Here is a 24,199-nt window from a genome sequence, read left to right on the forward strand (position 1 = left end):
TTTATCTAATAAAAACTATAATTGAAGATGTGATCACAGTAAACTGACAAAAATTCTTGACGCATCATTTCTTGGTAAATATGTCAGATATCATTAGATAAAAGAGTACCAAATATATGTCTATCAGGTCAAGAAGATACCCAAAATCTATGCAAAGATTTCTGAAGAATGGACCCTTAAAAATGCACACCCCGCGGCGAATATTGTTTATAGGGAAGGGGTCACCGGGATGGAGGTGGGGTGGTTAACTTGAGTACAATGGGTAGGTACAGATGTGCGGCCAATATCGGTCTACTTTTTATGATTAGTAATATATGAAAAGGGTAGGAATTTAGTTGCAGTATATGTGATTGAGGTTAAAATTTACAAATTATAGCCTAAATATTTACACATGGTAATTGATTTGACATCAATTGAATCTACCTTAAAATCTTCAAAGTAAACAAAGATTAACACTTCAGGGGCGGATCCAGGATTTGAGTTTAGGGGGGCGTGAATTGAATTAAATACCGTGCAAAGCAAGGCAAAAAATATTATGGGGTGAAATCTGTGGTGAAAATTTTTTTTCTTACTGATTTAGGGGGAGGGGCATACGCCCGGTACGCTAGTCCTTGGATCCGCGTCTGCACTTGACTGATAATTATAAGCAGGAAGGGATCCAATTAGCTCGGATATGATAATGTCTTAGTTACAATGTCAAATGTTCTGATCGGTAGATACTGATAAACACCATGCATATATATGTATTATATATATATATATGAGTGGGTGTTGGTTTTTCATTGTCAGAATATATGAATGGGGTGTCTAAACATTTTTGGGGCCGCACACCTGTACCCTTTCACCAGCTTAGTTACCGCTCCCCAACCCCCGTGTGAGGGGTAAGATACATTAGACATTTAAAAGGTTTTACAGGTTTCCGAAGAAACAACAATCTATATATAAAAGATAAATTTGGGAAAAAAACGCATATTGTAAAAACTGATTTTTTGCACGCGTGAGAATTTTTTTAAGTAGACTATAAATGGTACCAGTATCGTATTGCATATCCCTTAGCAGGTGTACGTCAAAACATGGATGCTATTAAAATAAAGTGCATTTTCTTTTTGCCTCTCTACAAACTTGTGTTTTGTCAAAAGATATGAACAATGACTTATAAAATAGAGCAAAGGGTTGGTTTGATGAGTGCAAAACGAAAGTGAAAGTAGGGAAAATGGCTATTTATAGTTCAAGACTACTTTTCTGTCCGATCTTCGTGGACTCACCTTATTTTCTTTGCGGGAAATTATTTTTTCACATGTCCTTAGAAATGCTACATAAGTGAAAGTTTAATTGAATCAATTAACATATATTTTTTTTTAAAATCCAAAAAATATGCACTTCACTTATGGGGAAAATTAATACGATACTGAGACCAAATCCTTGACGTGAGCCTCCGTTTCAAACTAAGGTCGACAACTCTTGATTTCCCGCCAAATACTCTGCTTGTGATCACGTGAGTAAACAGAAGTTGAAATGGACGGAAATAACAATGTACCACACGGAATCAAAAGTGCAAACGTTACCAAAAGCAGTCTTTTACAAGAAGCAGGGAAGTTTATCAGACTGAGGTCACCCGAAAAAGAAATGGTACTGACTTTGTTTGAAACTTTGCAGCTTTCAAGATTTGATTTCATGATGCTATTCTGGACTCTAAATTTTTTCTCTGGCAGCATGGTAGTGGTACAGTGGTAGTACTAACTACTTTACTATGCATAAGCTTTTTCCTAAATAAAACACACATTTTTCATTACTACCAATATTTTTCATCAATATTGGAGGATTTAAAGCTCTGGTCAGTTCTAAGATTACCAGCACCTCAATGGCCTCATAGCTATTTTTTAATCCATTAAAAACTTGAAAGATGGAAAAATGTGTTATTGCAGTGAAAAATATGAATTTTTATCATGTTTGAAGCATTTTTTCTGTAGAAGGCACACTTTAAAATTTAATATTTAAAAAGTTGCAGACCTTGGAATGGTAGCATTTTGGGTATTTCTGTAACTTTTGAAACTAGAGGCTCTAGAGAGCCGGAATCGCTCACCTGGTGATAAAAAGTCTTTAAAACTTTCTAAAGCTGGACTCTTGACAACCATACTATTGTCACAAGAATCATTTAATCAGTACAGATTAAATGATTCTTGTGACAATAGTATGGTTAAGTTGTCCGTCCAGTCTTCATATTATAAAACAGATCTCTAATTGTCATTTTTTTCTTCAAAGGCAATAACTCCAACATTGAGCGATGGATCTTTATGAAAATTTCAGCATAGGTAGGTCTCACCTTGCTGATCAATTTTACCACCCCACCCCCTAAAAAATTGGGTTAAACCATATGGTTTTCAAGTTATTTCAACAAGTCATCATTTTTTTTTAGCTCACCTGGTTGTAGGCCATGTGTGCTATTGTCATCGTAGTTGTTGTGGTCATCCATTTAGTCTTCGTTAACAATTTTTCAAAACTCTTCTACAACACTACTTGACCAATTGGGATCAAACTTGGTATGAATGTCCCTTAGGGTATCCTGTATAGAACTGGGGTGGGGATTATTGGTCCGTCAAAAAACATGACCGCTGTTACTAAAAATAAAACATAGGAGTCAGACAGTAGTTTTTTGCATACAAAAACCATTAGGTTAAGCAAAATTCTGATGTAAGTGAAAGTGTTCAGCATGATGAGATCTATCTGTGGTAAAATTTTCATTTTAATCTGTGAAGCAGTGTTGGAGTTATTACCTTTTTCAATGTTTTTTTTGCTTTTTTAATGTTGTTTCTTTAAAAAATCTTCTGTCTGACACTACTTGACCAATTGGAACCAAACTTGGTATGACTTCCTTTTGGTGTCCTGCATAGAACTGATTTTTGAATTTTTTATCAGTCAATTAGTTTTTTGCATATATCTCCAAAACCATAAGGTTTAGCCAAATTCTGACATACATGTAAATGTTCTGCATGATGGTCAAATTTTCATTTTAATTTGTTCGGCCATGTTGGAGTTATTGCTTTTTTTCAACATTTTCTTTTTGCTTTTTTTAATGTAATTTCTTTGAAAAATCTTCTCGTCTGACATTATATGACCAATTGGAACCAAAGTTGGTATGAATGTTCCATGGGGTATCTTGCATAGAACTAATGTGGAGAATTTTGATCAGTCGAAAAAAAGTCTGATTTTTGATTTGTGAAATGAAACAAAATTTGTAAAATATGTGGTAAAGCTGAATACTGTTTAAATATTGATCAAAAGGTGACATTGAGTTAATGCATAGGAGGAAAAAATTCTAAATTATACTGAAAATACGAATTTGTGATGACAGTAGTACAATAATTCATTCTGTTCATGCTGTATTTACAAGGATCAAAACCTCCAGTGCTAACAGCACTTTGATTCAACTATTACTGAGAGATGCCATACACCCAAAAGATTTTTTTGTAAAAGGGGATTAGTTTAATAAACATCAAAATTATTTTACTTTATACACAACTACAAAAAAAAATGCAGTGATATAATGGTATGGCGCTGTCCCCATCTTTATCCTGTTTAACTGTAGACATTATCCAGACATTTACTTAGGTATAAGTGTATCTCTATGAAATTGTTCCACAAGATGCTACATTGTATTCTGTATATACAGTGTATCTTCAGAATCTTTGGATTAGGTTTTGATGGTTGTAAATCAATTATTATGAATAAAGGCCAGAAATGGACCAGAAACAAGCATTTTAACTTGTGTAAAAGTCTATGGATTTTCGTTGATATTGTACCAACAGATGCTTTACCTAACAAGGAAACTTGGGATTGTTTTTTGGGTTTGTGACTTAATCTATTCAGAAATTACATAAGGGCCAAAATAAGGACCAGAAACTACCATTTCCTGGATGAACGGGCAATAGCTGGAGTATACATGTAAGAGACTTGGACGGTAAGTGAATTTATGTTTTTAAATTTGGTACTTACAGTGCCACATCATAAAAGGAATGCTGGGATTAATATTTTGAGGTTTTAACTGGAACTATTTTGAATAAAGGGCCAGGAACATGCATTTTTTTCTGATGTCCAGACAGTAGTCTATGGATCTCTTGGAAATTGAATCACAAGATGCCAATGTTTTAATCATCACAAAGTTGTATTTCCTAGGCCTAAAGAAAATGTGTTTTGAAGAAGCTGGTTTAAAAAAAAAACTTATTTCACAATTGGACCTAGTAAAAACATGTACATGTATATTTTCCAGATGCCTTTTGTATTTAAAAAAAATTATAAAGGAAAAAATAAAGAACTGGCCTATTCATCTATGATTTCTAATTATCTTGATGTAAACATACATGAAACACTGTTTTTCTCTGCCTTAAACAGGTATGTTATTTTTTTATCATTATCTTTATGCCCCCACAAAAAGAGTTTGGGGGTACATGTATATAGGTTCCACCCTGTCTGTCTGTCCATCAGTCTGTCTTAACTATTTTATAAGCAGCTTGCAGCATTGTTATGAAACTTCGTAGGATGTAATATAACTACATCAAGATGTGCATGGTGCATTGTACACAACTCCTCCTTAAGGACTTGCAGGATTGTTATGAAACTTAATAGGGTGTAGGATTATCATATGGAGATGTGCAATTGTCAGGACTAGACAAAAATTGTAGAAATGACAGCTGTTGGAACTTAGGCATTTTTTCAGCAAAACATTGGTTTGATGCATTGTCCACAACTCCTACTTAACAATTTGCAGGATTGTAATGAAACTCAGTGGAGTGTTAGATTGTCATATGGAGATGTGCATATTGTCAATAATTAGTCATATTCTGTTATTATGTCATCAACTAAAAATAGTTCTGATTGCAGTTTTTTAGAAATGGTAGCAAATTGTGTGTCAAAAGTGCATAGTCTATCCACCATAAAATTGTGTCCATTATGAATCATATATCCACATAGGAACCCAAATGTGTAGGGTTCAACAGGCTGCAAGGAGTACCAGGTATTTGTCCCTTAGGGGCAATGCCTAGTTAAATATTTTCTTTATTTTATATACAGCCTCATCCACCAATCTTAGAATGTCTATGTAACAGAAAGTTAATGGGGATTCTGTGTAGGTCATGTGGAGATATGTTTAGAGGAAGAGTGAGAAAAATTTGTCCATTCCATCCAACAAGTAGGTACCTCATGGATTATGAAGTCTGTCCATCATGTAAAGCCACTCAGTTACAGGAATTCGAAGAAAAGGTTACGGACATGGACTGTGAAAAGGAGAGGAATGTGTAAACATCAATGGTTGGTCCCCACCTGTCAAGCGTTGTGCCAAAAGAAAACGTGATCCAGGATACAAGGCTGTATGTTGTGATGTTAGTTGAATGTTATTACGTGTGGACTTGAAATTAGGAAGGGTTGTGTTATAGTGTCTTTTATTTTTTTCTTTTTAATGCAGGACATGAACTGTTACAAATACATATGCAGTTTTCATTTTATTGTGTTGGTACAGTGCTCTTTTAATAGTTTTAATAGCTAGGTGTTAATTACCATTACATGTTTGTAAAAAGTCCAAGTTGCATTTTTCTCTTTTTAAAAGTTGAATCAAACCAATGGTTGATATTAGTATAACAAAAATCTCTTAGAATTTATATATGAACCTATTATATAATTTTAACTGTGATTTTCCCAAATTTTTCTCATGCAGGACCTTTCATGGACATACATTGTAGTGATACTTTATTTTAACATAAAAGAAATAAGCTTGATTTTGAGAAAATTTAATTTTAATGTTTAAATTTAAGGAAAATACAGACTTTTGCACTGTTATTATTTTTTCGTTGTTGTAGAAATAAGGTTGTTAAATAAACATTTTCATGTGATGCAAATTTCATACTTGTAAAAGTAGCTTTTGGGTCTGCTAATTATCTCCCCTGAAAAAGATTTTTTTGTGAAATTCTGCCTTGTAAACAGAATTTTCTTGTAGAAATACACATTACTATTATAAAAATCAGCCCAATATGAGAAAAAGATACCAAAAGAAATAGGTGAGTAAGCTTGATTTTCAGAAAATTGAATTTTAATGTTTGTGGATTAGAATATAATTTTTTTTTTGTAAATTTAAGTAAAATACAGACTTCTTGCACTGTTATTATTTTTTGTTGTTGCAGAAATAAGGTTGTTAAGTAAACATCTTCTTGCAATGCAAATTTTCATACTCGCAAAAGTCGAGTTGGGTCTGCAAATTACCTCCCCTTGAAAAGATTTTTTTTTGTGAAATTCTGCCATGCATTTTCTTGTAGAAATACACATTTCTATTAAAAAAATGTTGTAAAAAGCTACTTGGTGTAATACATGTTGGGCTTGTGAAGTATTATAAGTGGTCAATTTTTGTAGCTTCAGAATATACATGAAATATAAAAATCTGAAGGTCAAGCTACATGTACATCACAGTTTAAAGCTAATACGGAAAGCTTGTGTAGCTCTTAATTTGGTATCAACCCCATTTTTTCAAAGCATGAGCTAATTTGCTGTAATTTGTCTAAATGTGCTCCATGTACTTAGGCAAAAAAGATGTGTGTTTACTGTTCCCTGATTGACCTTATTTTTTTTGTCCCTGACCCTAACTCTTTCATCAGAAATTCAATTTCCGGAAATTTTGTCCCTTATCCATAACTTAACCCTCAATTATTGTACAAAAAAGTGATCTCCATTAGCTATTAAAAAAACTTACCTAAAATATACCTACTGGCTTTAATTTTCTTCAGCAGGTGACAGTAATCACACGTTTTTTTGTCTTAGTGCTGTCTAGATTTATCTGTAACATCCTAGTGATCACTCTAAAACCATTCAATTTTTGCCCAGATTTTTTTTATATATTGGAGATGTTTATCTCCTATTAAGAAGAAATTACTAAAGAATCTGCATTTCAGCATGTTGGAAATGAGTCATATTTGTTGCCTGATGTTCTCAAGGGTACCTACTCTGTGTAATTAGTATTTCAATTCAATAAGTATCAAACAAATAGTGTTCAAATTTAGTACAATGTTTATACTCATACCAGTATTGAACATGTGCACCTCCTATAATGGACATATGTGTATTTGACAAATATTTCTATAAATTTTCCTGTTGAGCTAGCCATTTTTTCAGTATTGTAAGCTATGTTAAGTATATCCATGGTTGGGAAGAAAATTATGAGAAGGGGCAAATTTCAGGATGTTTCAAAGGTATTTACAATCTGATAGGGGCCATTTATTAAGAAACCATATAGTTTTCTTTTAGAGAAAGAGGCCGTTTCCAGCCAGAAAGGAGCAAATGGCCCATGGCCCCTTTTCTTTCCAACCCCTGATATATACTACAGTAATTTGCAACCTGAACTATAGTTTTCCTCAATTTCTGGCCTGAACCTTTATTTACTTGGGTCCTGTACCTTGTCCATTGACACTTGATTGAAGACTTCTGGTTTTCCCTTTATAGACAATTGGTTTGAAAAGTACAGTACCTTCCATCATTAAAATTATATTTGAACCCTTATTATATAGGAGCTGTTGAGTATGTTCAGTGTTGTAGGTCTTCATTCAAATCTTATTTCAAATATCAACTGTGGCCAGACCTTAATAGAATAGAAACTTGGATTCTGCAATTCATTTTAGAAGTCTTGACTGCTTTTGCAAATAGAATATTGCTCTTTGGAATCCAATTTTGTATAAAATTTTATGTTTCTAAATTTTCTGTAAAAAATTTTCGTGAATTAGAAATTGATCTTTTGGTAGTGGTTTGCACTTAGTCACAAAAACACTAGTTAATGAGGAGTATTATTTATCAAACCTTAAAGAACTTAGGAAACTTATATAAACTAAATATACACTATATGTTCATAAGAATGTATAATGTTAGGCATTGCATTTAAATAAGAAGTTCTAAGGCTTGTATGTTTTCATAGCAGCTGTACTTTTTCCCTTTCATCCAGAAAAGTCCAATATCAGTTATTTCCAATACCAGCTGATTTGTTATATATTTGTTAGTGTAAATAGTGATAGTATTGCATTGTGGGAATGTTATACGTTGAAACTGTTGAAAGATGGAAATCTGTTTTATTCTCAATGTCTTATTATTACATGACCAACTTGCCGAAATATTACCTTGCCATGAATTCTTCAAAAGTCCATAGAAGACCGAGATACTGAGTGGTGCTATTCAAATTTTGCCACCGTATTCAAATATTTTTCACCGGTTAAATACCTCTTGGCTAACTCTTCTTTTCTGAGAAATGAATGTTGGCTTATAATTAACTGAAATGGTAAAAAAAAGAAATAAAGTGCATGGAAAACACTAGACACTCTAAAATTGGAGTTGAAATTTTATCTGTTCATAAATTAAGTTGATTTCTTAGGGAAATTTGAAAATATTAGGAGTCATCCACTTTCCATACAGAAAAAAACCCTGTTTCTTCCTAAAGTCATAATGAGTTTAACATTACATTGAAACCCCCCAAAATGGTTGGGTGAAATTTACTTGGCCTGTGCCATCCATATTAATGGTCCTGCCTGGTTTCTACATGAATAGTCTCTTAAATGCATGTGTTACTAGTCATTAACATTTAGGTCTTTATATAACATAAAGCTGAAGGTCTTTGTTGTGTAGTTCCTCTATAATGAACAGTTGGATGTCCGCTGGTTTCCACGTTAAACGCAGTAGTCTTGCAAATTCTGCCCAGTCCGAGTTAACTTAATTAATTTATGAACTTGTACTGCAAGGATATCGGCATAAAAAATGATAATATTTTCAGAGAACACCACAATATCTTAACTTCAGTACGAAAGGTCCCGATAGCAAAATTAACCTGTGTCACAAATTTTGTATTTTATTATACAATAAATTGAATACCATTAGGTTGGAAACGAAACAATACAGAAGTTAACAATGAAAAAACAAAAACGACTTATTGACTGAATGCAAAGTTCCAACAAATCACAATAAGTAACAAAGGGAAATTAATTTTTTTTCAATTCTTTATTAACTTTAAACTTTACAGTTTATCAGTATAAGGTGAACAAAAAAATATATAATGACATATAGACGTCAGAAATTATTGTTACAATATTATATTGATGCGTTTCTTATTGTAAATGCATGACATAAATATTTGCCTAAGTTGCATAACTTTTGTGTTTTCAACAGCTAGTAGTTGAACAAGTTTAAAGGCGGAAGGCCTAGACCAATAATACTTTTTTATAAATCTTTTACGTAAATCAATATAACAATTACATTGTAAAATGAGGTGAAACTCATCCTCAATTACATTCATTTGACACATATTACAAAGCCTAGTATCTCTACTAATATTATAATACCGCCCTGTTTCAATAAGCAGATTGTGCGCAGACAATCTGATTTTAGTGATATATTTACGATAAACAACAGGGATAACACATTTTTTCAAATAAAATTGAAGTTCAACATTAGAAACTACGTATTTATAAATTCTACATTTTGAAGTAGCATCTAATACAGAGTAAAGATATTGCTGGGCATGATCAAACGTTTTTTGATATCATAGAAACAAAACTTATCTAAAGTAATATCAAATTGATTGTCCCACAGGTAATAAATACCTATACGATATAATATTTGCTTAATACATCGTGCCTAGTTGTTATGATTGGCACAATTATCTACCAATTCTTTGTAGCAAGACTGCAAAATAGTTATCACTTTTCAAAATTTTATACCACAATTTTATCATTCTAAAATAACATTCATATTGTAAAGGATATCTTCCAAGTTCATTATAAATCATGACGTTACATGTTGTCCTTTTCACTGCAAGTATCATCTTACAATAATCTAAATGTACTTTTTCAACCATCGGGGCTTTATGTGCACCACATATTTCACAACCATACAATAATACACTGACTACGTAAGTGTCAAATAGATTCAGCATAGTAAAAACATTCAAAAATAAAGATGATGTAGTTTTTCATAAGCCAAACATGGCTTTTCTACCCTGTTCAGCACAATGCCTTTGTGTTATAAGAAATTTACAATTGTAATGCAACAATACACCCAAATAACAGAATTTGTCTACAATATCCAATCTATTACCATTATAAAACCATTCCTCTTGAGCTCTAACAGCTCCACCTCTACGAAATATAACTATCTTAGTTTTCCTTGTGTTAACAGTAAGACCCCATTTTTCTGTATAGTTCGACAAAGTGTTAAGCATATTTTGCAACCCATTAATTGATTCAGACATTAAAATCATATCATCAGCATACATTAATAAGAAAAGTGTAATATTTTGAAATTCTAGTGGTGTAATACTTCTGAGATAAACTCGAGCTCAAAATGATTAACATAAAATGAAAATAAAATAGGTGAAAGAACTTCACCTTGCATGACACCTAAACTATTGGTGAAAAAATCAGAATTAAACCCATTATAGCGAATACATGTTCTAACATTATTATACATGGATTTCAGAACTGTAAGTAATTTTCCTCAATGATTCAGTTTAAAACAAACAGCCCTTACTGACTTAATAATCACAGCTATTACATAAAAAAATGTTCGCGGGGCTCGGCTCGATACAACCACAAATATTTGGACAAACATCGACTGAAGTATGAATTCAATCTTAATTCTACTCTGAATTGGGGTTGTGATCCAATATTTCTGACATAGACTGTAAGTGGTTGAAGCATTTGAAAACTCGAAATTAAAATGAGACCAGATGTTTGACACAGGAACACATTTTGACAAGAACTAGAATCAACCTTGCCTTCCTTTGGGGTATTGCACCTTTAAGTACAATTTCATAGATATCCTACACATACATACAAGTTATAATTGCATGTCCGAACACCCAATGTCTACGGACAACGACGACAGTGCCTTAGCGTTATACAACCAACCACAATCAAAACAATTTCAGTACAATTCAGTGGCGAAGCAAGTCCAAATGGACGTTTGCGATGTTTCCTGTGTCACTATCCCTTCCTGAAACGATTAAATCTGTATCTCCAAAAGTCAGAGAGACAACTACTTTTCTATCCATTCCTCTTGTTGTGTCTGGCATTTCTACTTTCAACTGGCCAATCTCCTCACAACCTTCATCCGTTGTATACTTAGGATCTTTATCGTTGGTTTGGTAGAGGTTGAGAGTCATTTCCGTCATATTGGGGCGAAGAGGATAAATGTTCCACAGTCTCCCCAAGCATAAATTCACCTCCACTTTCACAAAGCTTATGAAAGATGTCTTTGCAGTAAGGCACACCACCTTCAATGGTCTTCTTGTCCTCCGGGTCGTCGTCTTTAAGGAAGTACCGCAAATTACGCAACCCAATTGTTTTACTAGCTACGCGACAGGACACAATTCTAGGGTGATGTCCATACAAAACTGCTCCTTTCAGGACAATAAGCCCGGCTTCTTCTGGGACGACAATTGTTTTATTTGGAAAATCCTCTTTTATCAGTATCTGCATTACTGCAGACTCTGCAAAGCCACCGACCATTATGATGTCACTGATCTTACTCCCATCTGCCTTGTTAAGTACTTCTCGGCAATGATTTATGACACTTTCAATACATGGAGTAAAGAAATGGACCATCATTTCTTGCGGGAATTTTAGCTTATCCCTTTTCATTTCAACTGGGTGAGGTAATTTTAAATTTTTAATGGCTTCATCGATTGGTTCTCCCTTGGCGGCTTCAAATCTGTCTCGCAGATCCATTGGTATTGATAGGGTGAAGCGACCTTGTTTATCAGTTCCCAATTTCCGTTTCACCATTTCTATTCCTCTTTCCAAATCTAAAAAATCTGAAGTAGATGATTGTCTAAATTCTGTCATGATTTCCTCTGTAAAGATTTGCTCAAGGAATTTATACATTTCTTCATTTACATACATGCCTCCCCAGGCCCCTCCACTAGCTTTAGTAACTTCCTTCAGTGTACGATCGGGCATGACTTCTCTCACGGTCACATCAACAGTACCACCTGCAGATAATTAAGTTCTATGCAATGTAAAACCGATTTCTAGGAAATCTCATACTTTCATGAACAAGTATTTGTTAATGGATTCACCATGAAACATAGTTCTAACGAAAGTATTTCCTAAACCGGTAGATGACCCATCCAAGTTGGTTGTATCTCGTTATTTTTTTAAACATATACGTATACGTTCTGTCTTTAAAGGATTTAGTCAATTTGTTAGATGTATTATATTTTGCTAAGTCATCACCTGCGACAATATCATTTTAATAATATCATATTTTAAATTCACTTGTTTGAAATGCCTTCGGTACTACTTTTTCAAGGTTCAAAGAATTTTTTAAGATTAATAACAACTATTATTAGTATGAATTAAAAAAAATCGTAACCTTTTACTTTCGTAAGGTAGTCACTCTCATTACTACACTATCTTCTTGCATTCATAGCAGTTATAAATATTGTTTATTACTATAGTTACCTCCTAAATCTAGCACCATGTATCGTGTACCGGGTTTATATGCAGACAGACTAGGACCATCGTCTAAACCTCGATCAATACTAACATTCATATTTTTAATGAACACGGAGGCGGCTTCCGGTTCTAATGCCAAGGTTAATTGTTTGGCTGGAATCCCTGCCTGAAGAAGTTCATTGCTTAGCTATACAGATTCATTTTTAAATGCAGTTAATATACTTAATCATACAACTGTTCAAAAGCAATGGTATGGCCAAGGTCAACCTGATGTGGATTTCAATTTTTAATTCGGAGATAAGACTGTTTGTTTCATGTACTAGTATATACATTAATCAAAGTTGCTTAACACTGAAAGGCAGGCCAAAAGGGTTTGCTCACACTTTCAAACATGCAGCCCCACTAGCATATAACACGAAAAGGGTGATCTCAGATTTGGGGATGCCTCACTTCAACTCATTTTTTTTCAAATGAAATAGAACATATTACTATTTACTACTCTGCAATCACTTAACAAAAGATGAATCTAATAAACACGGGTATCACCATCAGATACCTCTAATTAAATCAACACAAATATCTGTACATTCAAACTCCATATTTCTACAATCGCTAGGACCGAAAGTGTTACTACTGCGACCTTAACATCGCTAGACAAATGCTTAGGTGTGGTTCTGCTTTAAAAAACAGGCAGGGTGTGATTAATCATATCTCAGGGTAATCAGTGAAACTGTTCAAATCATTTGTTAGGTCCTAAAACAACTCTTCATATGTTCATTTCCTCGGACCTACTATATATTGTGAAATATTTTTGACTGGTTATAGTGTCAAAATTCTGGCAGGAAATTTCCCAGTACTTTTCTGTAGTAGGATGTAACAAGATTTTAAGTGTCAATATTTCCAGTGGGCAACTTTCATTTTGCACTTTTATTTTCGAATACAGTTTCTACGACTCCTACTCCAATCATTGAATATTTGGGATTTAAAAAAATGCATGATTAGCTTATGCTAGTAGCCCTGGGGTACCCCCAAATTTTCCCATAATTCAATTTCATTTTCCCGCGCTTTTCTATTGTAATAGATTGTATGTTTTATTTAGCAATGTCAAGGTCGCAGCAGTTTCACTTTCGGTTCAAGCGATTGTAGGTCTAAGACCTTGTGTTGGTTAAAGTAGCACCCAAGCTAAGAATCATGCAAGATGTATTCATGGTTAGAAAGACTACATATTTTGATTTTTATATTTTGTTTAAAATGCTTAAGTAAACAGAAAATATTATGTGGCTTTCCATATAACACTTGTTCGTAAGAGATAAAAAAAACTGTATTGAATACACAGTAGAAACCAAAATTAAGAGAGATAACTCTGTAAATGACACAGAAATACAACAGAAACTGTTTCAATGTAAATTATCTCTAAAACAGACAGATTGGAATGAATGATTATACATTTAATTCATACAGACCTATAAAACAACTTAATAACAAAAACAAATGTGTGTAGCCTTTTTTTCAGGTGAATCACCTTTTACAGAATTTGCATGATTTTCACAAAGACTTTTACTTAATTAGAAGTATTTGATGGTGATACCTGTGTTTATTTATTAGATTCATCTTTTGTTATGTGACTGCATAAATTGATTGGTAAATAGTAATATGTTATTTAAAAAAAAAAACGAGTTAAAGCGAGATACCCCCAAATCTGGGATCACCATTCTAGTTGGGCTGCATATTGGATAGTAGGAACAAACCCCTGCGGGCTGGCCAATGAAACTGATTCAATGAAAGCCGGCAGATTCAAATTATAATGTAATTGTTCTTTTAGCACTTTATAGATGTATAACGTTTTAATGCTGATTTTAAAGCATTAACTGTCACACGTAAATGACTTTTGCCTAGATACGATTAGTGTGTAATGATAGAATTAATTATATTCAAAACCAAATTGATTTGCCCACAAATATGAAATATTTCCCCTCAGGATAATAATTTATGCTTCCGTGTGGAGTTTTTAGTTCTCGTGTCAGACAGTTATACCTTGTATAATATATGTTTCACAAATATTTCAATGCAATTGAACTTACCAGACTAGCGGCCTCTTTCATAAATTGTTTTGCTTTGAAATCCCAGATCGCTGGAACAGTCAAAACCCAGGAAATTTCTTTTTCTTTGACCGCGGAATTCAGTAGATTTTTGTTTTCTAATACCTCAAGTAACTGTTTTTTGATATATGACATTGCATGTTTGAAGACTTGCAATGCCAGAAGTTCTAAATTCTGATCAGTCTTTAAAGTTGTTGTCCGAGTAATTTTCTAGAAAAGAGATTGAGAGTATGCTATCTGATTATTCAAAAAAATTCTGCACGATTCTGCAAGCATTTTGATTCCAGCAAAAACGGAACGAAACGAAACGAAAATCGTTTGTAAAGTGCAGTTAAAAAAGAACGAAAATTTGAAGCATTGACATGGTATACAACCAGCGCTCTCTGTAATATTTATGCAGGTGGGGTATATAGTGATAGGGTTTTCCGTCCTTCTCTCCTTCCTTCCTTGCTCCCTTCCGTTACGCAAAGGGGGTGGGGCCATCTCTTATCCGTTACTCCACCTACACCGCTAAATGGAATAGAATGGAACTTTTTCAAAATCTTTAATACATATTTCCGTCGTGCACTTATTATTTTAGATTTTGATCCGAATCAATTTGGCGGTTTCACCAAGAAAAAAAATTTTTTTGACTGTCATCTGCGGTTACGGGGACATGGGGGACCATCTCATTAGTTACGGTATCAGTCTTGCACTAATATTCCCATATACCTCCAGCGAAGTGCATATTTTTAAAGATTTTTAGAAAAAAATTGTAAATTGATTCAATAAAACTTTTATTTATGTGGCATTTCTAAGGACATTTGAAAAAAATAATTTCGCGCAAAAAAGTAGGGTGAGTCTACGAAGTAGTCTTGAACTTTAAATAGCCATTTTCTCTAGTTGACAATCGTTTTGTATTCATCAAAGTAACCTTTTCAGAGGAAAATTTTTATGTTACAAGGTAAAATTTTCTTTATAAAAAGTTTGTCATCTTAAAGTGTTATTTTTGCACTATCTTGTAAGTCAGAAAAGAGACAAAAAGAAAACGCAGTATATTTTTATGACCTCCAGTGATATGTAATGCAAGACCGGCATACACCGCTGAATGGAATTGAATAAAACTTTCACAAAATCTTTATAACTTGTTCTCTCTTTTAGATTTGGATCCAAATCAATTTGGGGGTTTCACATATGTAGCAAAACAAAGACTTTGTCACTTGTAAATATTGGGATATCTATCTATCTATCTACCTACCTATCTATTTATATAAAACGTCACAGAATTTTGAGACATTGTATAATTTTGATTTGTTGTGACATGCATCATTAGTTTGATCCTGTATCCTACATAATAACACCTAGATGAACTGTCCCGTACTACCATACATCGTGTACTAAGTTAAAGCCCTAGATTAATCCTACGAAGAGGAATGATTGGCCAGCGAAAGCTGTATTTTATATAGCCTAGGTGGCCGAGTGGTCCATGGCGCTGGCGGTGTTGCCATAGATGTCACAGCGGTACGAGTTCGAGTCCCGCGGAGGGAACGACGAAAAATTTGCTTCGCAAAATCTGACAGTTTTAACATCGTTTGGAATTTTTCAGACCTATATATATAATAAACGTCTAAATATGTTTAACATCACCAGAAGATGGTAAAATTTAAATTGAATATTTCGGATAACAGATATCCTTTCTCAGCATAAAACTCATAAAACTATAAGAGCATAAAACTCACAAAACTTAACGAGCATAAAACTCACAAAGTTCAAGATCAAAACAGATTTTGAATTTTTCCAATTTGAATGCAGTAACCGCGAGAGTTTCCAAAAGGCTGGATGGTACGTAAGTACAAAAGGGACCCTTTAGTTCTCTTTCTTAGGTTTGTACTCGAGGAGATCTTTACGGCTGATTTTGTTAGGACGTTCAAATCCCCGATCTACATCTGCTGATTTACAGCCACGCGATAATAAATGACCACGGAGTTCATCTAGACGTTTGTTGGTGGTATCGTCAGAAGAACAAATACGCCGAATTCGAAGTGCCTGACTGTATGGGATGCTTTTAGTACCATCCAGCCTTTTGGAAACTCTCGCAGTTACTGCATTCAAATTGGAAAGACATTCAAAAACATCCCAAGCTCTCCAAGCTCTTTCCGGGGCCCCGGTCCTGGCATTCCGTAGACCTAGGAGCCTAAGAGATGCCCTAGTAAGAGCAGAGATTTCATCTCAGTCTAAACAAAATACAACTGGCCTGTGTCGACCATGTGGAGATAAGAGATGTAAGACCTGTACCCAGATGCTGCACACCAAAACTTTTAAAAGCTACTGCACTGGAAAGGAATTTGCCATTTTTTGCGACGTAACTTGCAAAACCGAAAATACCATATACCTTCTCCAGTGCCGATGTGGTATGCAGTACGTTGGCGAAACAGAACAAACTTTCAACAGGCGTATGAATGGTCATCGCAGTGACTACAAATGCAAACCAGACCTCCCTCTGAGTCGCCATCTTAGATCTGCCGGACACACCAAGGAGGATCTCCACAACATTGTTGTGACGATCATAGAACATAATAAAAACTGGTCAAAATGTAAAAGAGTATCTCGGGAAAGCTTTTGGATGAAGAAATTGCAAACAACTTCTCCAGATGGAATTAACGAGAAAAAATAATTCATTTTTAGGTCTTGGATCTAAGGCTGGTACAGCACTACTTGCTATACATCAATACGCCGTACTACTATATTTGGACTTTTTATATTTTTTAAAATTGTTTTCCACAGTTAATTGTAACTTTGATAAAAAGACCCTATTTGTTATTTTCATTCAGGCTCCTCATCAGTTGCTTATGTGAGCCTTTGATAAAGGTACAATCACCCACAGGGTACGCGATTCAGCTTCTGAATCTGTTTTGATCTTGAACTTTGTGAGTTTTATGCTCGTTAAGTTTTGTGAGTTTTATGCTCATATAGTTTCACGAGTTTTATGCTGAGAAAGGATATCTGTTATCCGAAATATTCAATTTAAATTTTACCATCTTGTGGTGATGTTAAACATATTTAGACGTTTATTTTATTTATTGTTATGTTTCGCATCGTTTTTAACGATCCATCACCCGGTATATAATGACGCTGTTTCTAAAAAATAGATACGGAACAAACCTTTCCAATATCTCGGAAACATAGGTGGCCATGGGACCGGTTTCATAAACAACTTCTTAAACTCAAATATCAACCAATCAAATAGATGAAATTGAAGATTTGAAGACGAAGTCAGATTTGAGGAAAACCATAGTCAATGATTTTTGTTTATGAAACCCATGCCAGAAACTTGAAATTTTGTACAGTGGTAGGATTTAACATGCTAAACAAGATAATGAAAAAAAGAAGAAAATGGAAACGAAATTTTCCCGTTGCAAAGGCAACCGATTTACCTGCCAAATTTCAAAATGCCCCGATTTGGAGGAAACTTGGATTTTTGTTAATTTAACATGCCGAGTCCAAATTAAGAGATTTCGAGACGTTGCTAAAGTCGCCGTCGCCATAACGACCCCTTTTCCCGCCATTTTTTTCTTCAAATTTCCAATTTGAATGACACTTAGCAATCGAAACTACTCGGTCATTTCCGCTACACTAAAAATAACATCAGATACAGAAAGGAGAATTTCTTCTTGAATAAGTTGCCGGAATTGTAGTCATACGCGACTGAAAGTATCCACCAGGTGGCGCTTAAAATTTGATTAGCTATCATTAGAAATAAAGAACAATAACCCTGTCAAGAATTTAGGTGCAAAGCGAGGAGCTAGGAAAACAAGAGGCTCCCAGGAGCTTAAATCGCTCACCTGGTTGAATTTCGCCTTTCAAAGGCAATAAATTTAACAAGTAGTTGTCCAACAGTTTTGACTCAAGAAGACTTTGGTAGGACTTATCATCAGGATCATTTCGGTAATTGAAGGTTTATTTCTATCTATCCTAGTTTTCAAGATATTGGCGGAAAACTGTAAAAAAAACCATTTATTTTCTCCTTTCAAGTGCAATAACTCTAAAAAGGAGTCTTGACAACTTTTATCCCTAAAGACTTTTGTAGGCCTAATAATGAAGATGATTTTAACAATTGAAAGAATTTGGCTTAACCTAACGGTTTTCGGGATATATGCAAAAATACTACTGTCTGACCCCTATGTTCTATTTTTAGTAACAGCAGCCATGTTTCTCGACTGATAAAAAAATCCAATAGTTTTATGCATGTTCCCCAAGGAACATTCATAACAAGTTTGGTTCAAATTGGTCAAATAGTGTCAGAGGAGTCGATTTTTGAAAGAATTAAATAACATTAAAAATAGCAACAAGAAAAAAAAAACGTCAAAAAGAATAATAACTCTAAGATGGCTTAATGTATTAAAACGAAAATTTGACCACAGGTAGACCTCATCATGCTGAACACTTGGAGATAAATGCGAAAAACTACTGTCCGACGCCTATGTTCTGTTTTTAGTAACGGCGGCAGTGTTTAAAATGATAAAAATTACCAACAAGGATTCTATGCAGGATACCCCAAAGAACATTCAAACCAAGTTCAGTTCCAATTGGTCAATTATTGTCAGCGAAGAAGAATTTTGAAAAATTATTTACAACGAGGACGGACACCAAGTGATGGTAATATCTCACATGGCCTTCGGTCAGGTGAGCTAAAAAGTAATGATAAACTTAAACTAGTAAAACCATAATTTTAGAATCGGATCGGTCAAATTTCGGACAGATTCTTCCGCCTATTTGAAATCTGTGCAATCTATACCTCATGATAAAGTGCCATTTTGAAGTGTTTGAAGTAGTACCATCCTTCATGTTGTTCTTCCTCCGCAAGTTTGCTGTATTTGTCCTCGGCATCATATCCAAAGCTATGAAAGTTTTGAGCTGGGTCTAGAAGTAAAATTGTTGGTGTCTTTTCAGACACCAAAGCAGGTCCTCCCCCAGAACAGTTCCAGGTCTTAGTCCATATTCTAAGTGGGTCACTTTGATAAGTGTCTCTCATTGAATACCCAAAGCCGGTATAGGTTGTGCCGAAGTCAATACCGGCTATCATCATTTTGTTTGGCATTTGTTCTTCACATGCCATGGTCGAAGTAGCTAGGTCGTTATGGAGTCTTTAATACCATTTTAACTGTAATATGAACGGATCTTGTTAGCGGTAAGGTTCCAAAAAGGACTCATTACAATACAGAAATCATACAAGTAAAATCTATACTTGGATATAAATTTTGTTAGTAGCCTATTGGTTTATTTTTTTTGGACTTTTCCCGAGACAATTGACGATAACCAAATATTTTTTCTCGACAAATTGAAGATATTATTTCTTTAAATATTTGGTTAAAGCTATATAAGCGCAGGTCCATACTATTGATGTTCTCTATGGCTTGCCAAAGCTTGTGCCCAGATATCAAATCTTTTGTTGACATCATCATCAATGTAAATGTAATGAAGGGCTGCTGAATGAAGTCCATTTAGTGGATCGAGAATTCCCTGATCTTACATATAATAATACAAATTGTAAAATTAACACAAAACACCGAAAATGCTCCACTTCAACCTTTCTATTCGTGGGTTGTGCGTGCTAACTTAAAGTCCTATTATCATACAGTTGTCACCATGCTTTGTCAATTTGATATCCGCCACAGATACGTTTTTTAGTCCTTTTTTTCCTGACCGAACCCTTAAGAATACACCATACTCAAAGCGGTGGCATATGTAGAAACATAACAAGCCTACTGAAGCCGTCAATTCCATATAGCATTATAAATCTACGTCTTAATGATTTATGGTTACAGTCTATGAGAAATATGTGGTTCGGTGCCATCACGTTGTACTCACCTGTGCAGTTGAACGATCTACTCTCTTGCGTACTAGAATAGTCTATCATACGAATGGCATCTTTAAACCACTACCTTTGAACTTTAATCCCTATTTCCTTAAGTATTTTACGTAACATTAATTCAAAACGAGGAAATTCATTGACGATGCTTTAAAGTATGGTGTCCAGCTAGCCACCGTCAGTGTTAGAACACTCCAAAATGGGCCATCCTCGCCGATAGAATATTCTCTCAATCACAATCCAATAAATTAATTATTCTATTCTCAATGTCGTCATATCTTCTTGAATAGACTGGAATAGAAATTTCTCTATGTTCCAGTTCATGTCTGGAAAGCATGCTGACAAAATCTAGTGTGATTTACTCATTTTCAAAATTTCCCCGCACATGGAGCAAGCCAACGTTTTGAAGAAGTCTCAACATGTCTGTTCCTGACTTTTTTTTTAATTCAATATCTCACGTTTTATATGAAATGAAAGTAATAATCAAATTTCCCATTACAATAAAGAAAATGTATCATTTTGAAAACTCTCATCATAATATAGAAGTACGGCGATATAATTACATATTGCTATGTTAAAAACAATTTCTTTCTTTTTCTCATTTGGCAGGGATATTTCCCTTTTCGCCCCTTATTCAAGGTTTCGAAGCCTTATTCCACCGACACGATCGCGGTTTAAAAATAGTTGATAATGGTGTTTGTTTTATGGTGATCTTTTTGTTACCTTAATCCAATTTTGTTAATATGATGTTTCCACTACTTTCAAGTTATTTACTATGTAAATTTCATCATGATACTTTTACATGTAATGATTCCGCCCTATTGTGAATAGTGTTTGACACGTGTCTGAAAGTTCATTTATTGTTGCTAAATTATTACTGGATTAGTCTCACTTGCAATGTGGCGACAGTGACTCTGGTGGAGCAGGACATGCTTACCCTCCGGAACACCTGATGTCACTCCCGGTTTTTTTGTGGGAGTTAATATTGCTAGTGCTTTAGTTTTTTAGTGTGAATTCTTGCTTCGATAATCTCAAGCTTTTATTTGAAATTCCTTTTATTCGATTCGCTACACTGTGTATCAGATCGTCTCTGTTTTAGGCTATGTTTTAGATTTTTACTTATATTTGAATCATCCCACTGATCGACGCTTCTGTGTTTTCTTTTGTGTCGATATTTAATAAGGTTAGCAAGAATCAAATAAAATGTAGTTATAAATAGATATTAAGTCCGTGTCCCTTATATGAGTCTATCCCGTTTCGATTAAGATTTTCAATAATACACGACGTGCAAATAAAATAAATTCTTTAAAATATTATTTAGACACATTTTCGGCAATTTCTAGATATTTCGGATTTTTTCCTTTCCCCTTTATACAGACTAGTGTGGAATAACGGGGTATTTTTGTCATTTCCCATTATAACCATTTTAGCTCATTAAGAACAAGATTTCTATAAGTTCAGAGATTTTGTACCTAATTTTATTTTACAATACATGTATAGATTATCAATATTATACAGAAGAAATAATTTACCGTTAAGTACTGGAAATAAAATTTTATCAGTTGAAAACGTTTAATTTTGACCCGAAAACGTTGACTTCCCCATGAGCAGACAAAACGACAATGGGTGGAAACATATTGGAACAAAATCGTGTGGCCGAAATTATTGGTCGATTGAGATACTGTTTCGGTATGTTCTCCACCTGCATACCTCAAGCGCCTTTGCGATCAAGACGGATAACATATAGCTAACTAAAACGCATTACGTCAAATCAAATCAAAATCGAATATTAAGCTTTATTTTAAGTCGGTAACTACATAACAATACAACATAAGCTCTTATGAGCTTTTATAACCGACATAAGATACACGAATAGCTATACAGTGCATGCACACATGTAGTATACATTGACAAAGCGATAACTAAAGACAAACAATTATAATAAGACAGACACATACAGGACACAACATAAATAGCATTTTTTTAAACAGCAAACCAAGCAATGGAACTAAAAGCAAAACATGATTATGATTGTATCCCTATCTAACCCCTAAATTTTTATTTCTGAATTCTATTTCCATAACTTTAATTTGGGAATTATAATTTCCAAATTATATATGCATAAGTAAGAATACAAAATGAAGAAAATCACAAGAACAAATTGAGGAGAAAAACTTAAGAATGTGGAAGAATGGATTACAAATTTAGAAATAAGGACGAACAATTAAGAATTTCGAATGTAGAAATCAGAAAATGAAATTAAGTAGCAGTCTTTCTGAAAACCAGACAGAAGGTGATTCATGCATGTCAAAAATCAACCGAATTCAGTTTTATTTCTAGATCAGAGAACTTAACTGATCACATAACCAGTTTTAGTTTTTCATTTGGTTATTGCACTTTTGAGATAAAAATTATATGGACTGTACATGGAATTTGCACTTTGCAAGAGTTATTGTTCTTGATTAGGCTAGATTTGGTTGATTTTATACTCGGCGTCACATAAATAACATACTGTTAAAATTTGAATAAAAATATTTTCTTCGACTTTATTGACACCAACCGTCGTTTAAATTGTCTTAAATGACTTGCTCATTCGTTTAGCCAAACAGCTTCTCAAAAACAAGTCGCTTATTAGCTTAAATCATGCGTAACAAATCCTTACGGGAAAATCCCATACTAATATCCGCCATGTTGGTTTTTACGGGACGATTTGTTTACAAACGAAGTGCGTAAGTTCCCGTCGAACTCCGGTGACAATCGTCTGCTTGATCAACTTCTCGGTATTATACGTTGTTCGCGTAAAATAAATCCGAGATATCCGAAATAACGCCGAATTGCATTCTGGGTTCTTCGGTTTTTGGACAAACCATTTAAACGTAAACAACATCTCCTAGCAACCCGATCACTGTAAACATGGCCGACTTTTTACAATGTAAATATTGCCACCTAGAATTAAAATCTGACCGGAATTTAACGATTCAATGTTTAGGGAGAAGCCGTTTGGCTAAACGAATGAGCAAGTCATTTAAGACAATTTAAACGACGGTAGGTGTCAATAAAGTCGTAGAAAATATTTTTATTCAAATTTTAACAGTATGTTATTTATGTGACGCCGACTATAGTGGGAGATGAATGTATGATTTTTCTAGAAGTTGCAGATCTGAATGCAGAAAAGCTGATCGTTATATGAAAGTATAGCACATATAGACTGAAAAACAAAAGCGAAAACGAAACAAAAAAAAAACAAACAAACAAAAAACAAAACCCAAACCCAACCCCCCCCCCAAAAAAAAAAAAAAAAAAAAAAACAACAACAACAAAAAACAAAACAAAACAAAACAAACAAATAAACAAACAAAATACAACAACAAACTAGTGAGGCAATCTACTATTACTTAGTACTATAAGCATAACATAGACAACAGCTGTAGAACTCTTCGGGAACAACCAAATAAACACGGAGCAAAATGTTATTTGAAGAGGTGAAAACACACGGTACCTACTTCACAAACCAATTCTGTATTGCGCATTTTTAATACTCACCAAGACATCTACATGAGTAAACACTATTCTCAGGTCCCACATTCTTACCTTCACGTAAGTAGTGCTTCTTACTTCCTGGTCAGTAAAGGGAGTTAACGATGTATGGGGTTATAGTCAACGAACGATCAATATACTTATCTCCGATATTTACTAATATCGTATCTCGCTATCAATATGTAATTTATTAATATATTTATGAAAATTTAGCCTGAAACTTGTCCAAAGCGACTTTTTTGCTT

General features: G+C 34.1%; 1 protein-coding gene and 1 pseudogene across 2 annotated transcripts; one reads left to right on the top strand and one right to left on the bottom strand.

The window, feature by feature from the left end:
• Positions 1 to 1,478: 1,478 nt before the first annotated feature.
• Positions 1,479 to 8,099, top strand: LOC148605511 (uncharacterized). The gene is made up of 2 exons (XM_088549231.1): positions 1,479 to 1,629; positions 5,068 to 8,099. The coding sequence occupies exons 1-2, from the start codon at positions 1,516 to 1,518 to the stop codon at positions 5,293 to 5,295; spliced, it is 342 nt and encodes a 113-aa protein (XP_088405357.1). The 5' UTR covers positions 1,479 to 1,515; the 3' UTR covers positions 5,296 to 8,099.
• Positions 8,100 to 8,996: 897 nt separating this feature from the next.
• LOC148605512 (heat shock 70 kDa protein 12B-like) lies at positions 8,997 to 24,034 on the bottom strand (annotated as a pseudogene). The gene is made up of 5 exons (XR_015915963.1): positions 23,961 to 24,034; positions 19,344 to 19,709; positions 14,552 to 14,779; positions 12,477 to 12,636; positions 8,997 to 12,004 (listed from the first exon to the last, which is right to left on the bottom strand). The product of XR_015915963.1 is annotated as a heat shock 70 kDa protein 12B-like (transcript).
• Positions 24,035 to 24,199: the final 165 nt, after the last annotated feature.

The sequence above is a fragment of the Perna viridis genome, chromosome 10 (assembly GCF_037379345.1).
Source record: "Perna viridis isolate PV_CMFRI_1.1 ecotype Kerala chromosome 10, ASM3737934v1, whole genome shotgun sequence".
Lineage (NCBI taxonomy): Eukaryota > Metazoa > Mollusca > Bivalvia > Mytilida > Mytilidae > Perna > Perna viridis.

Bases quoted from the DNA above. Each gene is read 5' to 3' on its own strand.
- LOC148605511 (XM_088549231.1), top strand. From the start codon at position 1,516: ATGGACGGAAATAACAATGTACCACACGGAATCAAAAGTGCAAACGTT. The intron at 1,630-5,067 runs GTACTGACTTTG...TTTTATATACAG, and splicing joins GGTCACCCGAAAAAGAAATG to CCTCATCCACCAATCTTAGA.